This window comes from Agelaius tricolor, unplaced genomic scaffold, assembly GCF_023055355.1.
Source record: "Agelaius tricolor isolate 1412-34295 unplaced genomic scaffold, bAgeTri1.0.p SCAF_29, whole genome shotgun sequence".
Taxonomy (NCBI): domain Eukaryota; kingdom Metazoa; phylum Chordata; class Aves; order Passeriformes; family Icteridae; genus Agelaius; species Agelaius tricolor.
Genome location: NW_027269289.1, coordinates 7,837,999 through 7,857,708, shown reverse-complemented (window position 1 = coordinate 7,857,708; position 19,710 = coordinate 7,837,999). Strand labels below are relative to the sequence as shown.

General features: G+C 59.2%; 2 protein-coding genes across 18 annotated transcripts in view; one reads left to right on the top strand and one right to left on the bottom strand.

Annotated features, from left to right (window-relative positions):
- Positions 1–151: 151 nt before the first annotated feature.
- On the bottom strand, positions 152–8,957 carry BACE1 (beta-secretase 1). 11 transcript variants are annotated; one of them, XR_011682753.1, is made up of 11 exons: positions 8,606–8,957; positions 5,285–5,373; positions 4,921–5,137; positions 4,597–4,734; positions 4,380–4,514; positions 4,165–4,266; positions 3,885–4,034; positions 3,598–3,769; positions 709–3,053; positions 600–641; positions 152–557 (listed from the first exon to the last, which is right to left on the bottom strand). XR_011682753.1 is itself a non-coding variant. In XM_071449728.1 (9 exons), exons 1-9 carry the CDS (start codon positions 8,849–8,851, stop codon positions 2,812–2,814), a joined length of 1,491 nt encoding a protein of 496 aa, XP_071305829.1. In that variant the 5' UTR covers positions 8,852–8,957; the 3' UTR covers positions 152–2,811. The 11 variants fall into 11 exon arrangements, 1 of the variants encoding a protein (XP_071305829.1); XR_011682755.1 differs by lacking the exon at positions 600–641 and adding an exon at positions 642–708 and having other exon boundaries at positions 152–599; positions 777–3,053; XR_011682756.1 differs by lacking the exon at positions 600–641 and adding an exon at positions 642–708 and having other exon boundaries at positions 777–3,053.
- Positions 8,958–9,047: 90 nt separating this feature from the next.
- Positions 9,048–19,710, top strand: part of CEP164 (centrosomal protein 164) — a 31,322-nt gene continuing 20,659 nt past the window's right edge. For 2 of the 7 annotated variants that reach the window (XM_071449702.1, XM_071449701.1), the window contains exons 1-10: positions 9,048–9,360; positions 10,970–11,059; positions 11,360–11,471; positions 11,799–12,042; positions 12,440–12,598; positions 13,234–13,362; positions 13,672–13,749; positions 15,772–15,876; positions 17,702–18,130; positions 19,601–19,684. In XM_071449702.1, coding sequence (XP_071305803.1) covers positions 10,981–11,059; positions 11,360–11,471; positions 11,799–12,042; positions 12,440–12,598; positions 13,234–13,362; positions 13,672–13,749; positions 15,772–15,876; positions 17,702–18,130; positions 19,601–19,684 — 1,419 coding nt within the window. In that variant the 5' untranslated portion in view covers positions 9,048–9,360; positions 10,970–10,980. The remainder of the gene's footprint in view (positions 9,361–10,969; positions 11,060–11,359; positions 11,472–11,798; positions 12,043–12,439; positions 12,599–13,233; positions 13,363–13,671; positions 13,750–15,771; positions 15,877–17,701; positions 18,131–19,600; positions 19,685–19,710) is intronic. The other 5 variants (XM_071449705.1, XM_071449704.1, XM_071449703.1 and 2 more) reach the window with 4 other exon arrangements.

Genomic DNA, 19,710 nt, shown 5'->3' with positions numbered 1-19,710 from the left:
GCTTGCTGGGAACCACCTCTTCCCACTTGGCTCCCATCAGCTCCTTTCCTAGGGCCATTCCTCGTGACCTGCAGCCTCACCACCCCCAATCCCTGCCACTCCTCCCCTGCTTTTTCCCCTCCTGCCAGCGAACGAGTTGTGGACGAAGAGCCGATTTTTTTGTGGTCATTTATTTTAATGTCATAATAATTTACCGTGTTAACATTCATTGTTCTTACATAGACACTGGGTTACAGAGTACTGGAGCCTCCAGCGACAGCCCATGGTCCCATCCTGTCCCATCCCATCCCTGCTGTCCCCGGGCCCGGGGAGGGAGCGGAGGGACGCGGCTGCGCTGCAGCTCAGGATAAACCAACCTGTCAAAATTCCTGCGTTCCCCCTCCTGTCCTTCCTCCTAAAGCTCGGGCTGGCTCACCAACCCTTTCTCCATGGATCTCGGTGGGATTGCGAGGTGCTCAGCACCCCTGAAAATCTTGCAATGACTCTCGAAAAATCCCCTCCGTTTCCTGTCAGTCTGTGGCAGGAACTGGGCGCTGCTGGCAGCCCCCGGTGCCCACCTGCTGCAGAACTGGGCGCTGCTGGCAGCCCCCGGTGCCCACCTGCTGCAGAACTGGGCACTGCTGGCAGCCCCTGGTGCCCACCTGCTGCAGAACTGGGCACTGCTGGCAGCCCCCATGCCCCGAGGGCAGGGCAGCCCCCGGTGCCCACCTGCTGCAGAACTGGGCACTGCTGGCAGCCCCTGTGCCCCAGGAGGGCAGGGCAGCCCCGGTGCCCACCCGGCTCCTGCGGCGCGCACGCTCGGGGTGTGTTTTAAGGCAGTAGTCCACAACAGAGTCTCTGGGGTCCTGGGGGTCCTGGGCAGGCACGAGGGTGGGGGGAGAGCGTTGTCCTCTTGCAGGGAGTGGCTGGCTGGGGTTTGGAGCGAGGCTGGGGCCGGGGGGCTCTGTGTGAGCAGGGGCAGTGTGGGGGCTGTTGTGGCAGTGCCCCGTGCAGGGCTGGCTGCTTTCCTACTCTGCCTGTGTTTCCTGGCTGCCTCGCTGCCTTCCCAGAGAAACGTTTGGCTGCAGGGTTTAATTAACAAGCTCTGTGCTCGGTGATTGCTGTGGGTGCTCAGTCTGTCCCTGCCTGACCCGGTGGCTCCGTGGGCAGCTGCCAGCTCGGCCCTGGCACTGCAGGTATCCCCTCTTTGTTCACGGAGGACTGATGCCTTTTAATTGTGGAATCTCTGTGTCTGGGCTCTTTCCTATCCAGGCTGGAGGCAGAGAAGCAAGGGAATACAGCACTACCACTGCCTGCAGGGTCACAGGTGTCTGCTCTGGGGAAGGGACGGTGACCCTGCAGCACGGGGAGGAGGGGCTGTCCTCACACACCGAAAATCCTCTCTGAGGACAGAGGTGCCTTCTGTGCTCAGGGTCCTCTGGGCTTGTGAGCCACTGCTCTGCGTGCTCCAGCCCTGCAGCCCCTCCTCAAGCCACCACCACGTGCTCCCACCACACACACATGGCTGCAGTGTGAGCCCTGGCCCTGCGTGCTGCCCACAGCGGCCGAGGGCTGAGCAGAAGGCTAAAAAGACTTAAAAAAACCCCAAAACAAAACAGGACCGACCCCTAACGTTGGAACAGTGGCTTTCAGGGCTAGAATTAAAAATAGAGATATATGGATATACTGTACAGGTGAGAGGCGGCCGTGCTCTGTACACGTGGGACCAGCTCTGTACACGCTCTCAACGCGCAGCTGCGCTACCAGTGACACGCTTTGTAAAAAAAAAAGAAAATAAATACAACCATGTGTTTACAAAACAATAAATGCTGCAGTTCCCGCAGCTGCCGCCTGTCCCCGGGATGCCAGGGTGTCTCACAGCCAGGCCTGGACGTGTGGAGTGAGCAGGGAGGAGCTGCTGTGCCGTGGGATGCGCTGGCGGTGAGCTGGGGGGGCTGCAGGGGGGGCCCAGGCTCCCCTATGGCTTTCGAAGGGCTGGGTGGGCTGGGGAGCAGCCCCTGCCAGGGCTGGGAACTTCACTCCTGGCACTGGCTTCTGCATGGCAGCCACTGCTGATGCTGGAAGCCAGGGCAGGGAGTTTCCCATCCCGTGTGATGTGGGGAGAGGATGGGTGCCTGCTCCTGCCTGTCCCAGGAGAGGATGGGTGCCTGCTCCTGCCTGTCCCAGGAGGGTGCAGGGAGTCCTGGGGCTGGCAGCAGCGGCAGCACAGCTCGGGAAGGCAGGAAAACGCAGGGGAAATGTGAGAGTGAGCAGTGTAGGGGCAGCAGGGCAGGAGGGAAAGCCCTGTCTGGGCAGCCCAGGCTGGCCCTGCAGGGCTGTCTCTGAAAAGCCCGAGGCTGGATGGCTCCAGGATGATCCCTGGAGTCTGGCTCAGTGCAGGGAGTCACAGGGGAGGCACAGCTGCAGCACAGCTCCCTACAAGAGAGCCTGGGCTGGCAGCTTCCCAGCGGGGTGAGCTGGAAAGGGACGCACAGGGATGGATGGGGACAGGCAGGGGATGGCTCATCAGCATTACTCCATCAAGCCAGGCAAGGCTCGGTGGGAGAGCTTGGTCCTGTCCTGGTGCTGGAGCAGAGAAGCTGCCCTCAACTCCCAGGATGGGGTTGCTGAGCTCTCCCACTGCCCTGTGCCACGCTCCTGCTGCAGCTCCCAGACAAATGGAGCCTGGGCTGGGGCTCCCCTGGCTGCTGGCCCTGACGGACCCCGAGTCCCCAGGGTGTGAGAGGCCCCCACACTCCACCACACCCCAGGAGCAAGGCCCCTGCCCTGCTGCCTCACCTGCTGCCCCGGGGCCGTGCCCATGCTCTGCTGTCACTTCAGCAGGGAGATGTCGTCAGCAAAGTCGTCATGGTCGCGCCGCAGGCAGCGGAAGCAGCGCCACTGGAACACCATGAGGCACAGGGGCAGCATGAAGAGGGCGCAGATGGCCGCCATGACGTAGGCGATGGTCATCAGCGTGGACTCGTCCGTCTGAGGGATGTTGTAGCCGCAGTCCTCCATGTTGGAGTGCAGGTGGGGCCCGTCCACCGCCGCCGTTCGGAACTCGTCGTGCACTGTGGGAAGGGGAGGCACGGTCTGGTCTCTGCACACCTGTGACCGTGTTCACAGGGGTCCCAGGGTGAGGGAAGAGATGAGGATCTGACTCCATGTTTCAGAGGGCTTGATTTATTATTTTATAATATATATTAATATTATATATATATATATATAAATATTATATATATAAATATTATATATATATTATATAATATTGTTATATATTTTAATATGATATTAAAACTATAATAAAAGAATAGAAGAAAGGATTTCATCAGAAGGCTAGCAAAGAATAACAAAAGAAAGAATGATAACAAAGGCTTCTGTCTTGGACAGAGACTCTGAGCCAGCTGGGCTGTGATTGGCCATTAATTAGAAACAACCACATGAGACCAATCCCAGATGCACCTGTTGCATTCCACAGCAGCAGATAACCATTGTTTACATTTTGTTCCTGCTCAGCTTCTCAGGAGGAAGAACCCCAAGGACAGGATTTTTCACAGAAGATGTCTGTGACACACACCCACTCCGCTCCATGCCCTCCCCGCGGGCCCAGCTCACCGTGGCAGGCGCTGACGGCGAAGCCGATGCGCTTGCGGGCGCGGTCGAACACCACGTAGAAACCCTCCATGATCACGGCGCCCATGACGGTGCCGGTGGAGGACTGGGAGATGGCAAACTTGTAGCAGTCGTCCTGAGAGGTGGCCACGTCCTCCACCGGGCGCAGGTATTGCTGCAGGGCGAGAGGAGCGCTCAGGGAAGGGGGCACGGGAGGCAGCTGTGTCCATCCAGCGTGTCCCTGCCTGCCCTGCCCTCTCCAGCCCGGGTCTGGCCAGCCCAGCACTCACCTGGGGCAGGATGGTGATCCGGAAGGACTGGTTGGTGGCCTCCCCCATCAGGTAGAGGGACAGGACCGGGAAGATGTGCCAGGGGGTGGTGCCCACCTGCCAGCAAACCAGCTGCTCCCCCAGCCAGAAGCCGTCTGGGAACTTCTCCGTCTACCAGAGGGAAAGGAAGGTGAGCGGAGCCAAGCTGGGCAGGCAGCAGAGATGCCAGGCTGGTGAGGGGCACCCGCACTGCCCACAGCCCCTAGCCCATGTCTGTGGGGAAGGGATGGGTTCCACTGACCGAAGATGCTGTTTTGATGGATTTCACTGCAGCCTCAAACACCTTCTTTGGCAGCCTGAGGTTGGTGGTCCCGCTGTCCACAATGCTCTTGTCGTAGTTGTACTGGGGGGGCAGAAGAGGACGAGTGACCCAGGTGCAGGACCCCAGCCCACTTCCCTGACCAATGCTGGGTGCCTCCAGTGCCCGTGGGGCAGGTCCCACCACTGCCCACTCACCTCCTTGCAGTCCATGTTCAGGTCCTGCCCGTTGACCTCCAGCTTGACGATGATGACCTCGTAGTACCACTCCTTGCGGATGGGGGTGTACCAGATGTCACCCACATACAGCGAGCGGTCGATGCCACCAATGATCTGCAGGGCAGACAGGACGGCGCTGCCACCACGCGCTGGCAGTGCCACAGAGGAACCCCCCAGCCACCTGTGGAGGGCTCACCATGCTGCCTCCCACTGAGGCCACGGCCTCTGTCTCGTTGGGAGAGAAGCCTGTCCCGCACAGCTGCAGAGAGAAGATGTTGGGCACCCGTGTCTGCTTCACCAGGGAGTCAAAGAAGGGCTCCAGGCTGTCGTCGGGCTGGTGGGAGGAGAAAGCAGAGGCAGGACAGGGATGTGTCAGTGCTGTCCCTTCTCCAGGAGCTCTCTGCACCCATGGGAGCTCCCCTCAGCAGCACTGCTGTGCGCCAGGGGACAAACAGGTACAAGGAAAAAGGCAACTGAAGCGTTTTGGTGCTGACATCCAGGACTGTCAGCCAAGACTCACCCGGGCAATCTCGGCATACGCCAGCCCCAGGATCCCTTCCCAGTTGGAGCCGTTGATGAAGAATTTGTCAGACTCCGTGATGGCAGCGATGTTGGCTCTGACAGTGACGTTGGGGCCGTGGGGGATGGTGACAAGGTCAGTGCCCAGCTCCCCTTCCCACTTGCCCTGGGTGTAGGGCACGTACACCCCCTTCCGCAGGTCACGGTAGGTGCTGGACCTGCAGCAAAGGGACGAGTCAGACCAGCAGGGTTTGTGTGCACCCAGCCATTCCAGAGGCCGCACCTGGCAGGGTCTGGCCAGACCTGCAGCAAGGAGAAGCAGTGTGCCTGAGAAGCTGTGCCCTGTGTGCCCCCAGAATACTCACAGCTGCCGCTGGTAGTATCTCCGGAGGAAGGGGTGTGGTGCAGCTCCCACAGCGAAGTTACTGCTCCCTGTGTCCACCAGGATATTCAGCTGGAGAAGGAAGAAAGACAGGAAGGCTCACGAGTGCAGTGGGACCCCCTTTTGTTGTGCCCGGAGAGAAGGAGGAGGTGGAGCAGGAGGCAGCGACATCAGGGAGTTGCACAAAGAGCAAACACCATCCTGCACTGTGCAAACAGAGCACGAGCTCCTCGCTCGGCCTCAGCCCCCAAATGCACAGGCAGGACTCAGGAAGCACTTGGCAGGTGTCTTGGGGCCGGAGAGCAGCAGCACAACACAGGGTGCACAGGCTCCCCCTGCCAGGAAAGCAGATTTGCTGGCACTGCTGGTGGGCAGCCCCCGTGGGTCCCTGTGCCCGCTAATCACCACCCATATGCTGAGCCCTGCTCCTGATTCATTCCTGCCTGGGCAGGATTACCATGCTTGGCAAACATCCACTGGCAGGGCAGGAGTGGGCCAGCCTGACCCTGCCCTCAGCTGACCCTGAGGCCCTGGTGAGGAGAGAGGTGGGATGGCTGGGTGGGACAGCCCTGGTGGGACAGCCCGGGTGGGACTGGGGCTGTCTGAGCCTCCTGGCAGTGCTGGGCAGCAGAACTCGGGGTAAGCCCTGGCCCCAGACCCAGGAGCTGCTTCACAGCAGCACCCCAGGCAGCAGCTCCAGGGCTCTGGCCCCTAATCTGTGCAGTCAGAGGCAGAGGAAGGAGGTTAATGCGCTTGTGTTAATCGCAGCAGCACCGGCTGCAGCTGCCCAGTGCTCTCCCTGACAGGGCTGGCATGTCCTGAGTGCCCCAGCTCCACCTCCCTGCCAAGGGGAACGTTTCAGGCCGTGGGTAAAGACCAGAGCAGCACGTTCAACCCCCCAGTCCCCACCCTGGGTGGGTGCCAGCTCAGCACCCACCACACAGCCTGGCAACCCGGCACCTGCATTCCCAGGGCTGCTCCCAGCTCTGTGCCATTAGGGGCCACCTGCTCCACACAGCTCATCTGCAATCCCCAGGGCACCCAGAGGAGACTGGTTTCCCTGGAGAAGGACCTGCTGAGCTGACGCTGCAGGGAGAGAAGGCAGGGAGGGCTTTTAAACTCACAGGCTCCATCCTGCTCAAGGGGTCACGCACAGGACCCACGTGGAGAGGACCCAGATCCTTGAGACTCAGCCCAGCCATCCATTCAGGCCAGGACATGGCACGTGAACTGGGGAGGCCAAGACATGTGTGGCAGTCCCTGCACTGCCTGAAACCTGTCCCTGGAAGTGACAGCCCCTCCAGGCACCTCAGCAGCAGCACTGGCTCTGTGCCACACATGCCCCTAGAGCTGTGTGCTGCTCCTGGGGCACCAATCCTGTGCCATCTGTCCCAAAACACCAGCTCCTGCTGCTCGGCTCACCCCTCTCCCTTGTGTGTTTATGAATCAGCCCGTTCTGGGGAGCCAGGGAAACCAACATGCTTGGGCACATGGAATGTGTGAGCAATCAGCTGCTGATGGTGACTTGGCAGCACAGCACGGCTCAGAACCAAAATTAAAGCACAAGGGGATACAGAAACTTCCTTGTCAGCATCGGGAAGGTGAAAGGAAAGGTGAGGAGATGGATCACCATCTCCCTGCCTCGTGAGAGCCTTTGGGAAGGATGCACCCACCCCGGGGCAAGCGGGCTCCCAATTTCCTGCAGAGGCACAGCCCAACTCTTTCATAGGAATCCTCTCATTCCATTGCAATGCCTGGAGGGATTCTGCTCCAGCACACACACACACACACACACACACACACACACACACACACACAGAGGCACCACGGTTGCGTTTGGAAGCAATCCAAGGCTGGGAGATGCTGCCCAAAGGGTGGCTGGCTCCGGAACGCGCGGGTGCCTGGAACAGGTGGTTCGCACGGAAATTATCTGGCAGCTGCGACACGTGGCAGGCAGGAGATGATGAAATCACATTTAAAACTAGATTTTAGAAATAATCTCCTCCCTTTATTTTTCCTCCTAAACACACCCTGCCAGGCAATATATCCCAGGCACACAGGGACAACACAATAGTGCTCCCAGAGATGCAATTTCCAAGGCAGTGGTATCGTTCCTCCGTCCACATCTTGCTCCTGTCGCTCTCTCCCACCACGCACGCAGAGCACAGCCAGCTCGTGGGGAAAGCCAGCCTTTATTTCAGATCCTGTGTGGGTGCTGGCTGTTCTGGCAGCACCCAAAAAGTGACGGCAGGCATGAAGGAATGTGGCCCTGTGCTTGAAGGAACCTGGAGCCTTGATCACTGAGCTGGACCCCTGGGCCAGACTTGTTGCTGGTGACAACGGGGATCAGGATGGGCACAAAAGGATTTAGCAGTGGGAACCTCCCCGATCTCATCCATAAAAGAGGGGAGGAGCTGGTTGTCCTGTGCTGTGTGACTGGCACCTGGCCCTCAGCATTCACCCTGTCCCCAGCAGGCGGGCACACGGTGCCACACGAGCTGGGCAGCATGTGAGGGATGCTGACAAAAAGATGGAGCAGGATCAGAGCCTGGTGACGCACCAACGCCTGCTCTGCCGGCTCCCTTTCCATCCCATTTTCCTGCACTTTGTCTCCCCACGCTGCCCCAACTCCTGCACAGCGAAAACCATCACGAGGTCCCCGGGAAAGCCGAGCTCGCGAGGATTTCTGGAGAATTTCCGCGGCCGGGAGCAGCAGGCAGAGCCAGGCAGCAGCTGCGCCCGGGGCTGTGCTGGGAGGAGCTGCCAAGCCCGGCTCGGCCGTGGGCTCCTCCGTGCCCGCATGTGCCCGCTCCAGGCGGGCACGGGGCTGCGCAGCCACATCCCACCCGCCTGCCGCCCACGGCCCGCGCAGCTCCAGCGGCATCCTCGGCTCGGGAGCGGGGAGCGAGGCACGGAGGGAGGAGGGATGGAGCGGGAAGGGAGGGATGGAGCGATGCAGCCTGGTTCGCCCGCACGTAGAGGCACACGCAGCACCGGCCACCGCGCCCGGAGTGCCCGGGCAGCCCCGGGAGCGCTGGGGTCACCTTCGGCGGGGCCCTGCGGCCAGTTTTAGCCGAAAGGCAGCAGGAAAAGCATCGCCGGAGCGATGAGAAGCAGGAATGCTGCCCGGGCCGTGCGGCGAGAGGCACGCGGAGCCATGGTGGCACCCGCAGCGCCTCTGCTCTGCGCCCCGCAGCCCCGCACGGGCCCGGAGGGGCACCCGCAGCCCCCGGGGTGCGGGGAATGCAGGGGATGGGGGAGATGCGGGGGATGCGAGAGATGCGGGGATCCCCTCCCACCTCACCTTCTGCGGGGGGCTGCCCACCGTCATCTCCACGTAGTAGCCCTGCCCGGACTTGCCCCGCAGGTTGTCGATCATGTCCACGAAGCTGCCGGCGCTGTCGGGCTCGGCGTCCAGCGGTGCCCGGCGCTGCCGGAGCCCCGACGGCGGGGCCGCGCCGCCCCGCAGCGGCAGCCGGATGCGCGGCGGGGCCGGGAGGGCGCGCAGGACGCCCAGCCACAGCAGCAGCCAGGGCCAGGCGGGCGCCATGGCCGCGGGGAGCCCTCGGGGGACGCGGTCAGCGGGCCCGCAGCGCCCCGCGCCTCGGCGGGGCGGCCGCGCCGGGGCGGGCGGGCGGCGCGGCGGCGGCGGGCATGGCGGCGCGCACGGACCCGCCCCGGAAAGCCCGCCCGCCGGCGGAAGCGCTCGCCGAGAGACCCGCCCCGGCCCTGCCTGGTGCCGCGGCCCTTGGCCGGTCCCCCTGCCCGTGCCCGTCCCGCTGCCCCGTCCCGCCCCGCCGGGACACACCGGGACACGCCGGGACGGACCGGGCCGGGCCCCGGGCGGTACCCACGCGTCGCCATGGCAACCGCAGCCCTCGGCGGCCCCGCCGCGGTGACGTCATGCATCCCGCCTCCCCGGCGGCCAATGGGGTGGCGCGCATCGCCCCGCCGGCCAATGGCGGGCAGGGGGCGGGCCCCGGGGTAGCGGCCGCGGCGGCTCCCGCGCTCCCGGCAACCGGCGGCACCCGCGGGGCGGCGGACGGGGCCCGCGGCACGGTGAGCGGCGGGCGGGGAGGGGCCCCACAGCGGCGGGGAGCCGGGCCCGGGCCCCGGGAGGGTCCCCTCGGTGAGCGGGGGCTGCGGGGAGCGGCCCCGCGCCGCGCGGTTCCGGCCTCCCGCCGCACGCGGGCTCCGGGCTGTGCGAGTGTCGCGTGGGTGCTGTCGTGATACGGGCGAAAATGGCTTTTTTCCCCCTACTTTTTCAAATACCCTATCAACCAAAGCTGTTTGTTCTCCTTGCTCGCCGCGCTTTTTCCATGGCTCCAGGCTGGCGCGGCGGCGGCTGCACTGAGGCTTCGGTCCTGTTTGCACAGGGCTATAGAACGGTTTTTTGGGTTGGAACGGACCTGAAAATCATCCTGTTCCACCCCCATGCCATGGGCATGGGCCTTCCACTACCCCAGCTCGCTCCAAGCCCCCCCATCCAACCTGGCCTTGAGCACTTCCAGGGATGGGGCTGCCGCAGCTTCTCTGGGCACCCTCTGCCAGGGTCTCCCCTCCCTCACCAGAAAGAATTCCCTCCCCAGATCTCACCTAAATCCTCCTCTTTTAGTTTAAAGCCGTTCCCCCTTGTCCCCATCTATTACAGCTGCCCCTCAAGCACTGAAAGGTCGCACCGAGGTCCCCCCCATATGTGGCAAGGCAAATTCTCCAAGAGAGGAGTGAGCCCATCATTCATCCCCCGGTGCCAACACCAGGGATGGGAGACGGGGCTGAGATAGTTTTGGGAGAGGAAAAGAAGAACAGAAGGCCTTGAGCGAGGTGCCCACACCCAAACGCTCAGAGTGGGGATGTTTGGGAGGGGCAGTGGTGGGAGCTCGGTGCTGCTGGTGTGGTTTGGATCTCCTGAGGATATCTTCAGCTGGGAGTGCCAGGATTAGTTAGTGGCTGCCTCTAAGACTTACTTTACATAAGAGTTATAAATACAGAGTGGGCTGAGGACGCAGGGAGGTGGAGAGGGCAGTGCTGGCCGTGTCACAGGTGCTGATCCTGCTCTGGCTGCTGTCACTGCGGGTACCTGGCAGGTACCACAACCCCTTGGGTCTCACAAGGAAAGCACAGGAATGCTTTTTGCACTGAGAATTTGGGGGGTTTAGGCTGGAATGTTTGACCTTGGCATTCAATTGTGTGTTTGAGCAGCAGTTGTGGTCCCACAGTGCTTGTGCTGGCCAAATGTGGCCACACAGAGCCGCAGGTGAGGGTGTTTGGGGTGAGCTGGGTGAATTCCAGCTGTGGGAACCGTGCTGGATGGGCTGGAAGGGCCCAGCTGTGGTGTGCTCTGGGAGTTAAATCTCAAAGCAATGCTTTGGGAAAGGTGCTTGCTTTCTCTTCCTTCCTTGTCTCATTTCAGCTTATTTTGTACCTGCTCAGAAAGTGCCTGAAGCACCTTTCCTGTAGGAGCTGTGAGGCCTGGGGGATGTGGTTATACCTTTGTTCCAGTTCAGCTCTGCTCTCCGTTTCCACAGCCCGTGGAAGTGTGTGTGGAGGCTCTTTGGTTGAGTTTTGCTGTGTGTGCTGCAGCAGAAGGGCTCTGCCATGTGCTGGGGCTGAGGAATTGCCTTTCCTGAGGGCAGCTGTGACTCTGTGTGGTTCCTCCCCGTGCCAGGTGTGGCACCCATGGCAGGAGCCGTGCGCATCGGGGACCAGCTCATTCTGGAAGAAGACTACAATGAGTCCTACGTTCCTAAGGAGCAGGGTGAGTGAGCCCCTCTTCCCAGGGGCTGGGAGGGGGGATTTGGGCACGCAGGTCACTTCCAGGTGTGTTCAGAACACAGGGGTTGGTTTCTGGCGTGGCTGGAGAGGGCAGAACACAGAGGGGGATTTCAGCGGAGGCAGAGCTGAATGTCACTGCCCCTGTCCCCAGCCTGGCTCCACAGGCACACAGGACTCTGCTGCTGGCTTTGCCTCGGGATTTCCCAGTGTGCCCACAGCTTCACTTGAGGAGGGTGGCTCTGCTGGGGGGACCAAGCTCACAGATTGCTCTCTGTTTCCCCAGAAATCCGGGATTTTGCACCAACAATCGGGATTGACCCTGACAAGGAGTCGGAGCTGCTGTGGCTGGCCAGGGAGTGCCTGGTGACCCCAATGCCCCCCGAGTGGAAGGCCTGGTGAGAGCTCTGGCAGCAGCTGTGCTGGGCATTCCCAGTGACAGGACAAGGGGAACGGCTCCAGCTGGCAGAGGACTGGCTTTGGTGGGGTATCAGGAGCTCAAGGCTTTTTGGGGCGGCAGAAGGGGAGGAAGGGTTTGGGAAGCTGGGTAGGAGCATCCTGGGAGAGCTGCTTCCCACACTGGGACATTTGTGGCCTCCTGGACACATCACACTCCTCTTCCCTGAGCTTCAGGTGCTCCCACCATCAGCAGGGGTGTTCTGGCCTGTGCAACTGTATTTTTAATTTGTGCTCTTTGACCTTTCCCTGCTGTTTTTGCCCTGCAGCCAGGATATTGCAGGGGGTGACATCTATTTCTTCAACTTTGAGAGTGGCCTCTCCACGTGGGAGCACCCCTGTGATGAGCACTACAAGCAGCTGGTCATCAGGGAGAGGGAGAAGCTGCTGGCACGGGGCAGCCTGAAGAAGGAAAAGAAGGAGAAAAAAGAGAAGAAGGACAAGAAGGACAAGAAGGAGAAGAAAGAGAAGAAGAAGGACAAGAAGGAGAAGCAGCTCCTGAAACAGCTCCCTGTGAGTAGGATCTGCCTGCAGAGCTTTGGGGAGGGCTGGGCAGAGGATGACAGGGACACAAAGTGCTTTGTGACCCCAGACCTGGGTGATGGGCAGTGAATCAGCTGGGATGGGAACACCGGGTACAGAATCACCTTTGATTTTGGCTGTGAGACACTCTGCAGTAAACACCCACTCTTGGTGTGTCTGGGAGGGAGGGGAGTGTCCAGGACCCACTGAGGATTCTGAAAGCAGAGTGTGAGTGACCCAACCCCTGTTTCGTCCCCTGTCCCGTGTGCTGGGTGTGGGGTCTCTGAGCAGGGCTGGTCCCACAGCCCCTGTTTGCCCAGGGGAGCTCCTTGCCCCGTCCCAGGCTCAGGGGTGGGAGCTGTGCTGTGACCTCCCTGTGCTCCTGCAGCCCCCAGGCTCCCAGCTGGCCCCCATCCAGCCTGCCCTGGGCAGCCTCTCTCCTCTCCGTGGCCTCACCCCACCTTCCTCCGTCGCCCTCCGTGGGGCCCTGAGCCTGGACCTGGCCAACGTGGTGGACTCCAGCCTCACCCCCAAGGAAGGAACGCTGGTGAGGCTCCCTGTCCCCTGGGAATGTGCCCTGGGAGCACACTGCACAGGGCCACAGGCGTGGGGACACTTAAATGACAGGATTTGCCATCTTCTCTCACTTTGGAAGCACTGTTGTATGTTGAAAAGCTATTTCTTTTCTTCTATTTCTAGTGCTAAATTAGTGGTGAGCTTTCTTCTGCTGTCTTTGGCAGATTGAAAGAATTGTTTCAATAAATATTGAAGAGGAAAAAAAGTGTGTTGAGTTTTAGTAGAATTTGGTGTCCAAATGAAGCGTGGCAAACAATGCAGATAATGCAATTTAATAAACTGTTTTCACTCTTCTATTTGAGAATAAAATGAAAAGAGCTATTGTGCTGCTGAGTGTAAGGTTTACAACCATGTGGAATGCTTTGTTTATTTATTACTAGAAAGTGACCTGAGGGTCAATGAAACTTGTAAATGGTGAGAAATTGACCCTTTAAAGGAAGCCAAAGCAAAATGTGTGCAAAACATAGACATAACCACCTTCAGAAATAAACCGAGATGTTTAGCGGTAGGAAACTGCCAGAACGCAGCAGCTCAGTGTCTCAGTGGGTCTGTGTCTCCCCTTTCCTGTGTCTGACCCCTCACTTCCCTGGCTCCTGGCCTTCACAGCCTGCAGAGGTCCCAAAGGCCACCAGGCACACCAGGAACCTGCTGGATTTGATCTGTGAAGAGAAAAGTTCCTTGGACGTGGCAGTGCCAGAGAAATGGAGGAATGAAGAGGAAGACAGTGAAAATGAGGTATTTGTGTGCCCTGGCTGTGGGCAGAGTGCTGGAGCCTCCTGGTGCTCCCCTGTTCCGTTTGCCCCTGGGCTGTCATTTGTGCTCTCCTTTCTTTGTGCTGCTTGGTCCCCAAAATCATCTGATCCTATTTTCATAAGGAATCCCTTTTAGTGAGCATCTGCCATGGTGTCATTCCAAGAGGAGTTGGCTGTAGGTGCATTGCCACGGCTCTGCTGCCCAATTTCACTGCTGGGGAACCCTCCTGTGGCGTTGCACAGGTCAGAACTCAATTTTGGCCATTTATTTGTTTGTTTTTTTATCCTTCAGAGTTTCCATGGGACCTCAAGGCTGTTAAGAAACGTGTACCTGGATGTTGAAGCCCTGGCAGGCAGCTTTGACTTTGAGGTGAGACCACGGTGCTGGGCTGGGCAGGGGAGGCACTGCCAGGGGATGAGGGTGCAGGGATAGTGCCAGAGGGACGAGTTTCCTGTGAGAGGAACAGAGGGAAGGAGAGGAAGGCTCAGCAGCAGGGCTGGGGGAAGCCAGGGGTGGCCCCCAGGGGACAGTGGGGTGGGCATTGAAGGGACATTTCTGCTTGGGGTGGCTGTGGTTTGGGAGCTGGGATTGAGGAGACATCTTTGCCCAGGCTGGAGCTCTGCTTCATCTCAGACAGGGAAAATAAAGGCAGGTAGGTGGAGCTGGCAAGGGGGAAATCTGCTTTTCCAGGGGGCAGCAGGAAAAGGCTCTGGGGTCAGAGGTGCTGCTGCACTTGGTGTGGAGGAAGGCTCAGTGAGGAAGAGGCACCTCCATTGTGCTCTCTGTTCATCAGGGGTGGGGAGGAAGGCTCGGTGAGGAAGAGGCACCTCCATTCTGCTCTCTGTTCATCAGGGGTGGGGAGGAAGGCTCAGTGAGGAAGAGGCACCTCCATTCTGCTCTCTGTTCATCAGGAGTGGGGAGGAAGGCTCAGTGAGGAAGAGGCAGCTCCATTCTGTTCATCAGGGGTGGGGAGGAAGGCTCAGTGAGGAAGAGGCACCTCCATTGTGCTCTCTGTTCATCAGGGGTGGGGAGGAAGGCTCGGTGAGGAAGAGGCACCTCCATTCTGCTCTCTGTTCATCAGGGGTGGGGAGGAAGGCTCAGTGAGGAAGAGGCAGCTCCATTGTGCTCTCTGTTCATCAGGGGTGGGGAGGAAGGCTCCTTGGCAGTGCTGGCACTGGGGAGGACACAGGGGAGCATCCTTTGGGAATGCTCTGCTGCTGTCCCTGGGTCCCACAGGGACCCTCACGGGGGCTGCACGTGGCCCCTGCTCTGTGCCAACACAAAACCTGCTCTTCTTTCTTCCCAGCCTGCTGCTAAATCCCGTGGCTGAGGCTCAGAGCAGGCAGTGCAGCCAAGGCCTTGAGCTGGGGCTGTGCTTTCCCTGCGCTTCCTTAGCTGGGATCAGGCTTAGGATGACAAGGGCACAATGGGAAGTGCGTTGTAAGCAGCTCTGGTGATTTGGCCCGACTGTTTGTGCTGACATTAATCCTTTTTCACCGCTTTGAAAATCCTGTTCCAGTATCTGAAAGGCAAATTAATTTCTTTTAAAGTGTTTTGGAGTATTTTCCTTATCCTTTTCACAGCGCAGGAAAATTAAGCTGTAAAGTACTTTGCTGGAGAACCTATTCAGGGTGCTGGGCAGGATCTGCAAAGGCTTATGCTAAAGTGGATGTGACAAAGAGAGCCCTGACTCTCTCATCTGCAGACAACAGCAGCCTGTGGGGGCCCTGTTCCTCACTGAAATGTTAATGTCTGCAGGAACAAAGAGCTGCCTTGGCATTTCAGTGCCGTGGGGATGGGGCTCTGGGAATCCATTATGGAATGGCAATTGCTGCCCAACAGCCGGGCTGTTAACCCAGATGGGTGACAGCCTAGTCCTGATTAGACAGCAGTGCCCGACTGGAAAATAGAATTCCTCTGTAGCTCCATGAGATGGCAGTAGAAAAGCATTCCTAGGAGGAGCCTCTCTCCAGCTCCCTTGCAAAGCAGCAAAGGGTTTGTGTAGCAAGTCCTAAGGGGGAAATCTAAGCAGAAATGGGTGAAATAATGAAAAAACTGCTTCATGTAGCCCGTGGCCAGGGCTGGATGCCTGTATTTGAAGGAAATAGGAGGTTTTAGTGACTTGCTGAGCCAGGATGTTGGGTGGAGCAGAGGCAGCATCAGACAGGGCTCCCAGGGAGCTCAGAGCAGGAGCAGTGAGTTCATGGAGCTGGCCAGCAGAAGAGCAGCAGTGAGGCATCCCACAGCTCGGTGTTTGGGAATCTGGGCCTCTGATTCCTTTGTGCTCCAGGGCTGCGGGTGCTGGGTGCTGACCTGTCCTGGGTGGGCAAATCCTCCAGCTTGGGAAGGTGCTCTGGGGAATCCTGCAAGTGGCTGTGTCCCCCCAACTAGGAGAGCAGCAAGGAGGAGCGTGGCAGCCCTTCCCCAGCTGGTGCTGCTGGTGCTGCTGCCCAGCCCCACCGGAGCCCTGAGGAGGAAGCTGCCAGCCTGGGAGAGGTGACAGTGGCTCCCTGGCATCCCCGGCTGCTTGCACGGTGCCACCCAGGCTTTGCATGCACTAGGCAGCTGCTGGTGTTGTGGTGTTGTGGTGTCTGCAGCTGCTTGGCTTGTTTCTGGTGCTGGTTAAAGTTTGGTGCTGCTCACTGGGAGCAGTGATTTGATAGGCAGGGATTTCCCATCAGGCAGGGCCACTTGGGGTGGGTGGAATGTTACAGCTTGTGAAAAGATCACCCAAAGCCAGTTATAACCCAGCTCATTTGTCCAGCTCTGAAATCCAGAGAAAATCTCCAGTCTGTTGCTGCAGGAGGAAAAGCCTCCCTCCTCTTCCTCCTCCTCCTCCTCCTGTGGGTCTGACTGCCATGGGTCCCTCTTCTGCAGATCTGCATTTGTGATCATCAAGGTGTGAGGCTAACAAAAGGATTGCCTGTTATTGCCATTCAAACAGGATTCTGCCAGCCAAAGAGATTATTCTGGGATATTTCAGTAGCTCAGGTGAACCTGCCTGGGGAGAAGCCCTTTTGTGTGCACACCATTGCTGGTGTGCTGATCCATTTTGGGGTGTGTGTGATCCTGTGTTCAGGCATCAGGGCCCTGTTTGGCCTCATTTGGGATATCCTGGACACTGCCAGGTCCCCTGGTGGGATGTCCTCAGGAGAACCCTGGAGCAAGTTGTGCAAAAGGAGCAAAACTTTCCAGCCACCCTAATCCCCGTAAAAGGGGAAGCACTAAAGGAGGGTGGCTAAAGAACTTCCCTGTGCCCACCTTTCTCTGGGTCCTGCTGTGCCCAGGGAGCCTGGTGTGGCTGCTTGGTGACCCTGGGGCTCTGCTGTCAGTGCCAGGGCATTGCAGCTGAGCCCCAGAGCTGCAGGATTTTTGGGAAGTGCCTGGAGTTGGGCTCCTCTGTCCTCTCCATCCTGCTGGATGCTCTCCCAGCCCCGGGGAGGTGTGGCAGAGCAGTGACACACTCAGAACACGCTCCAGCAGTGCTGCAGCCCTGGCCTGGGAGCTGAGAGCATTCCAGAGGCACTCTGATAAAAATACACAGCTAAAATATGCGCTCAGTGTACAGAACACGGCGTGCACAGGAGGCAGGCAGTGTTTGACAAGGCACCGTGGCATTAATAAAACAGTGAGGAAGTGGGACGTGCCAGCAGCTCTGTTTGCATGCTGATGCTGATGAGGGAGCCTTCCCCTGGCTATTCCCCTCTCCCTGGGCAGTGCTGTGGCCTCCCCTCTGCTGGGAGAGGCAGTGGAACCTTTGGGTGACTAAGCTTTAATTTGGGGTTGTTTTTCCCCCCATCTCTCAGCCTCCTGTGTTAGTCACAAGCTCTTTCTGAGCTCTGAGTGCTGCATCAGTCAGTGCCCACCCTCCAGTCTGTCCCTCTGGAAGGTGGGATGGGGATCCTGCCTGCTCTCCTCTGCTTGAAATGTCAGGCAGGAGTGAAATGTCCTGTCGTGGTCTCTTACAAATTTCCACCTCTCACCAGGCAGATCCAATGTGGGAGCATAAACGGGCCTGCAGTGGGCACGTGGGTGCTCACAGGGGCTGGTGGCCTTCCACAGCCACTCTCATCCACTGAGACCCTGTGAATAAAAAAAACAACAGATCAAAAGAAGTCAGGGCCCAAGAAATGAGTGAGGTTATGTCAGTGGAGTCCCTCGCCTTGGAATGGGACTGTGTGGAAAGAAGTCAAACAGGTCTTGGAGTCACCCAAAGATTTGTGATTGTGCTGCTTGCTGTAGGAGAGCCTGTGCTGATCCTCACTCCTGCATCCCCCAGAGAGAATATTGGGTCTGTAATTGTGTTTGACTTGCTGCCTAGAAGGAATCCTTAGAATCGAGGCACCCTGAAGAGGTGGCAGAGTGTTCCCTGGACTCTGGAGCTGCGTGCCCTCCGTCTGCAGCTCAGCCCCTCTCTGGGGAGCCTGGCAGCAGCCTGTGTGCCCAGGCAGAGCAGCAGGAGCCTGCTGGCGACCAGGCAGTGCACAGAGAAGATGCTGGGGTGCAAGGAGACGCCTCTGCAGCTGAGGAGCTGCCTCTGTCTGAGGGGGAAAGGAGCTCAGCAGGGCTGGAGGTGCCCAGCTCTGCTGGGCAGCCCCGAGCTGCTCCTCTGCCTGTGGAAGGCACAGATCAGCCAGCCAGCCTGGCTGCCACTGCTGACACCCTGTCCTGTGCAGAAAAGGCCCTGCAGGAAGAGAGGGAAGAAGCAGCAGCAGATTCAGTGTCAGAGGACAGGCTGGATGATGGCAAAGTAAGAGTCCTGCCCGTGTGCTTTTGGTGTTGGCTGTTCCCATCGTCTCGTCAGGCCCTGCCTCAGGCCAGCTCTTGGAGCACTGTCTGCTTTTCTGTGCAGCCAGCCCAAACCTTTCCTGGTCAGCAGGGCAGTCATTCCTGGGGGTCACAAGTGCTCTGAATCCCCAGCTGGGCACCTTCAGGACTGAGCAGGGCAATCCTTCCCTCCTGCACACAGCATTGCTGCCCACAGGCAGAGCCCTGGCCGTGTTCTGAGGCTGGAGGAGGAGCAGCCCCAGCTCCCAGTGCCTGTGCTGGGCCAGCAGGGCTGATCATGAAGCTCACACCGAGCCCAGCTGCCTGTGCTGCTTTGTTTCTCTCCTGCTGCTGTTGTTTCTCTCAGCTTGCTCAGAGCTGTGCTCATGGCTCCGCACGAGCTGAGAGCTGGGAGGGAGTGGGACAGAGCCCAGGGCTGGTTCTGGAGCTGGTTCTGGAGCTGGGAGCACAGAATCTGGGGGCACAGAAGCTCCCAGCCCTCCCAGTGTTGAGCAGAGCTGCAGGGGCAGGGCTGGGGCTGTGTCACACACGCTGCCTGCCCACAGCTGGGCTGCCAGAGCCGCGCTGCCCGCCCGTGCCCACGCTCCAGAGCAGGATCCCAGCCAGAGCTCAGGCTCTGATGGACGATCTCTCTGCAATCTGGCTGCCTTCCTGCTGGTTCTGATCATTTCTCAAGTTCACTGATGCGTAGTGTCTGTAAGAAATGATGAACTGCAAATCTGAGCCTGGAAAAGGCTCTGTGCCCTGAAGAGCTGAGGGTGCTGCTTTCCCAAGCTCATCCGTGGGCTCTGTGCACCTGAGCCGTTCTGCTGAGGTCAGCAGGGCCACAGGGTGCTCCCATCGAGCAGTTCCCTGCAGCTGCAAATGGCTGGGAATGCAGGGGCCCTCGCTGCACTTAGGCACAGCAAAGTGGAATTTTAAAGTGCTTTTATGGCTCCAGCGCTGTGCTGCGTGGTGGGCTGGGAGCTCTGAGAGCTGCACAGATCCTTGCAGATGGAGAGGAAGCAAGTGCCCTCTATCAGGGGTGTCCAAGGAGCACCTCTCTGCCCTTTGCCCAGCCTGCCCTCCTGCCCTTGTGGTGCTTTGTGCTTGTCCTGTGGGTCACACCCATCCCTGTCCTGTGGGTCACACCCATCCCTGTCCTGTGGGTCACACACATCCCTGTCCTGTGGGTCACACACATCCCTGTCCTGTGGGTCACACCCATCCCCGTCCTGTGGGTCACACCCATCCCTGTCCTGTGGGTCACACCCATCCCCGTCCTGTGGGTCACACCCATCCTTGCTGTCTTCCCCATGATGTCCAGTCACCTTTTCTTCCCTGGGACAGGCCAGATTTGTGTTGGCAGCAGCAGCAGCTGCCAGGCTGGCAGTGCCCAGGTGAAGCTGCAGGGGTGGGACCTGTGCAGGCTGTGATGGGTTTTTCCTCTCAGCTTTCAAAGGCATCTGGGCTCAGTGGCTGTGAGCAGGACCTGCCAGTCTCCAAGAGCTCCGACCATGAGGTGCTTCAGCCTGTGGTGAGTCACCAAAAATTCCTTTTTCT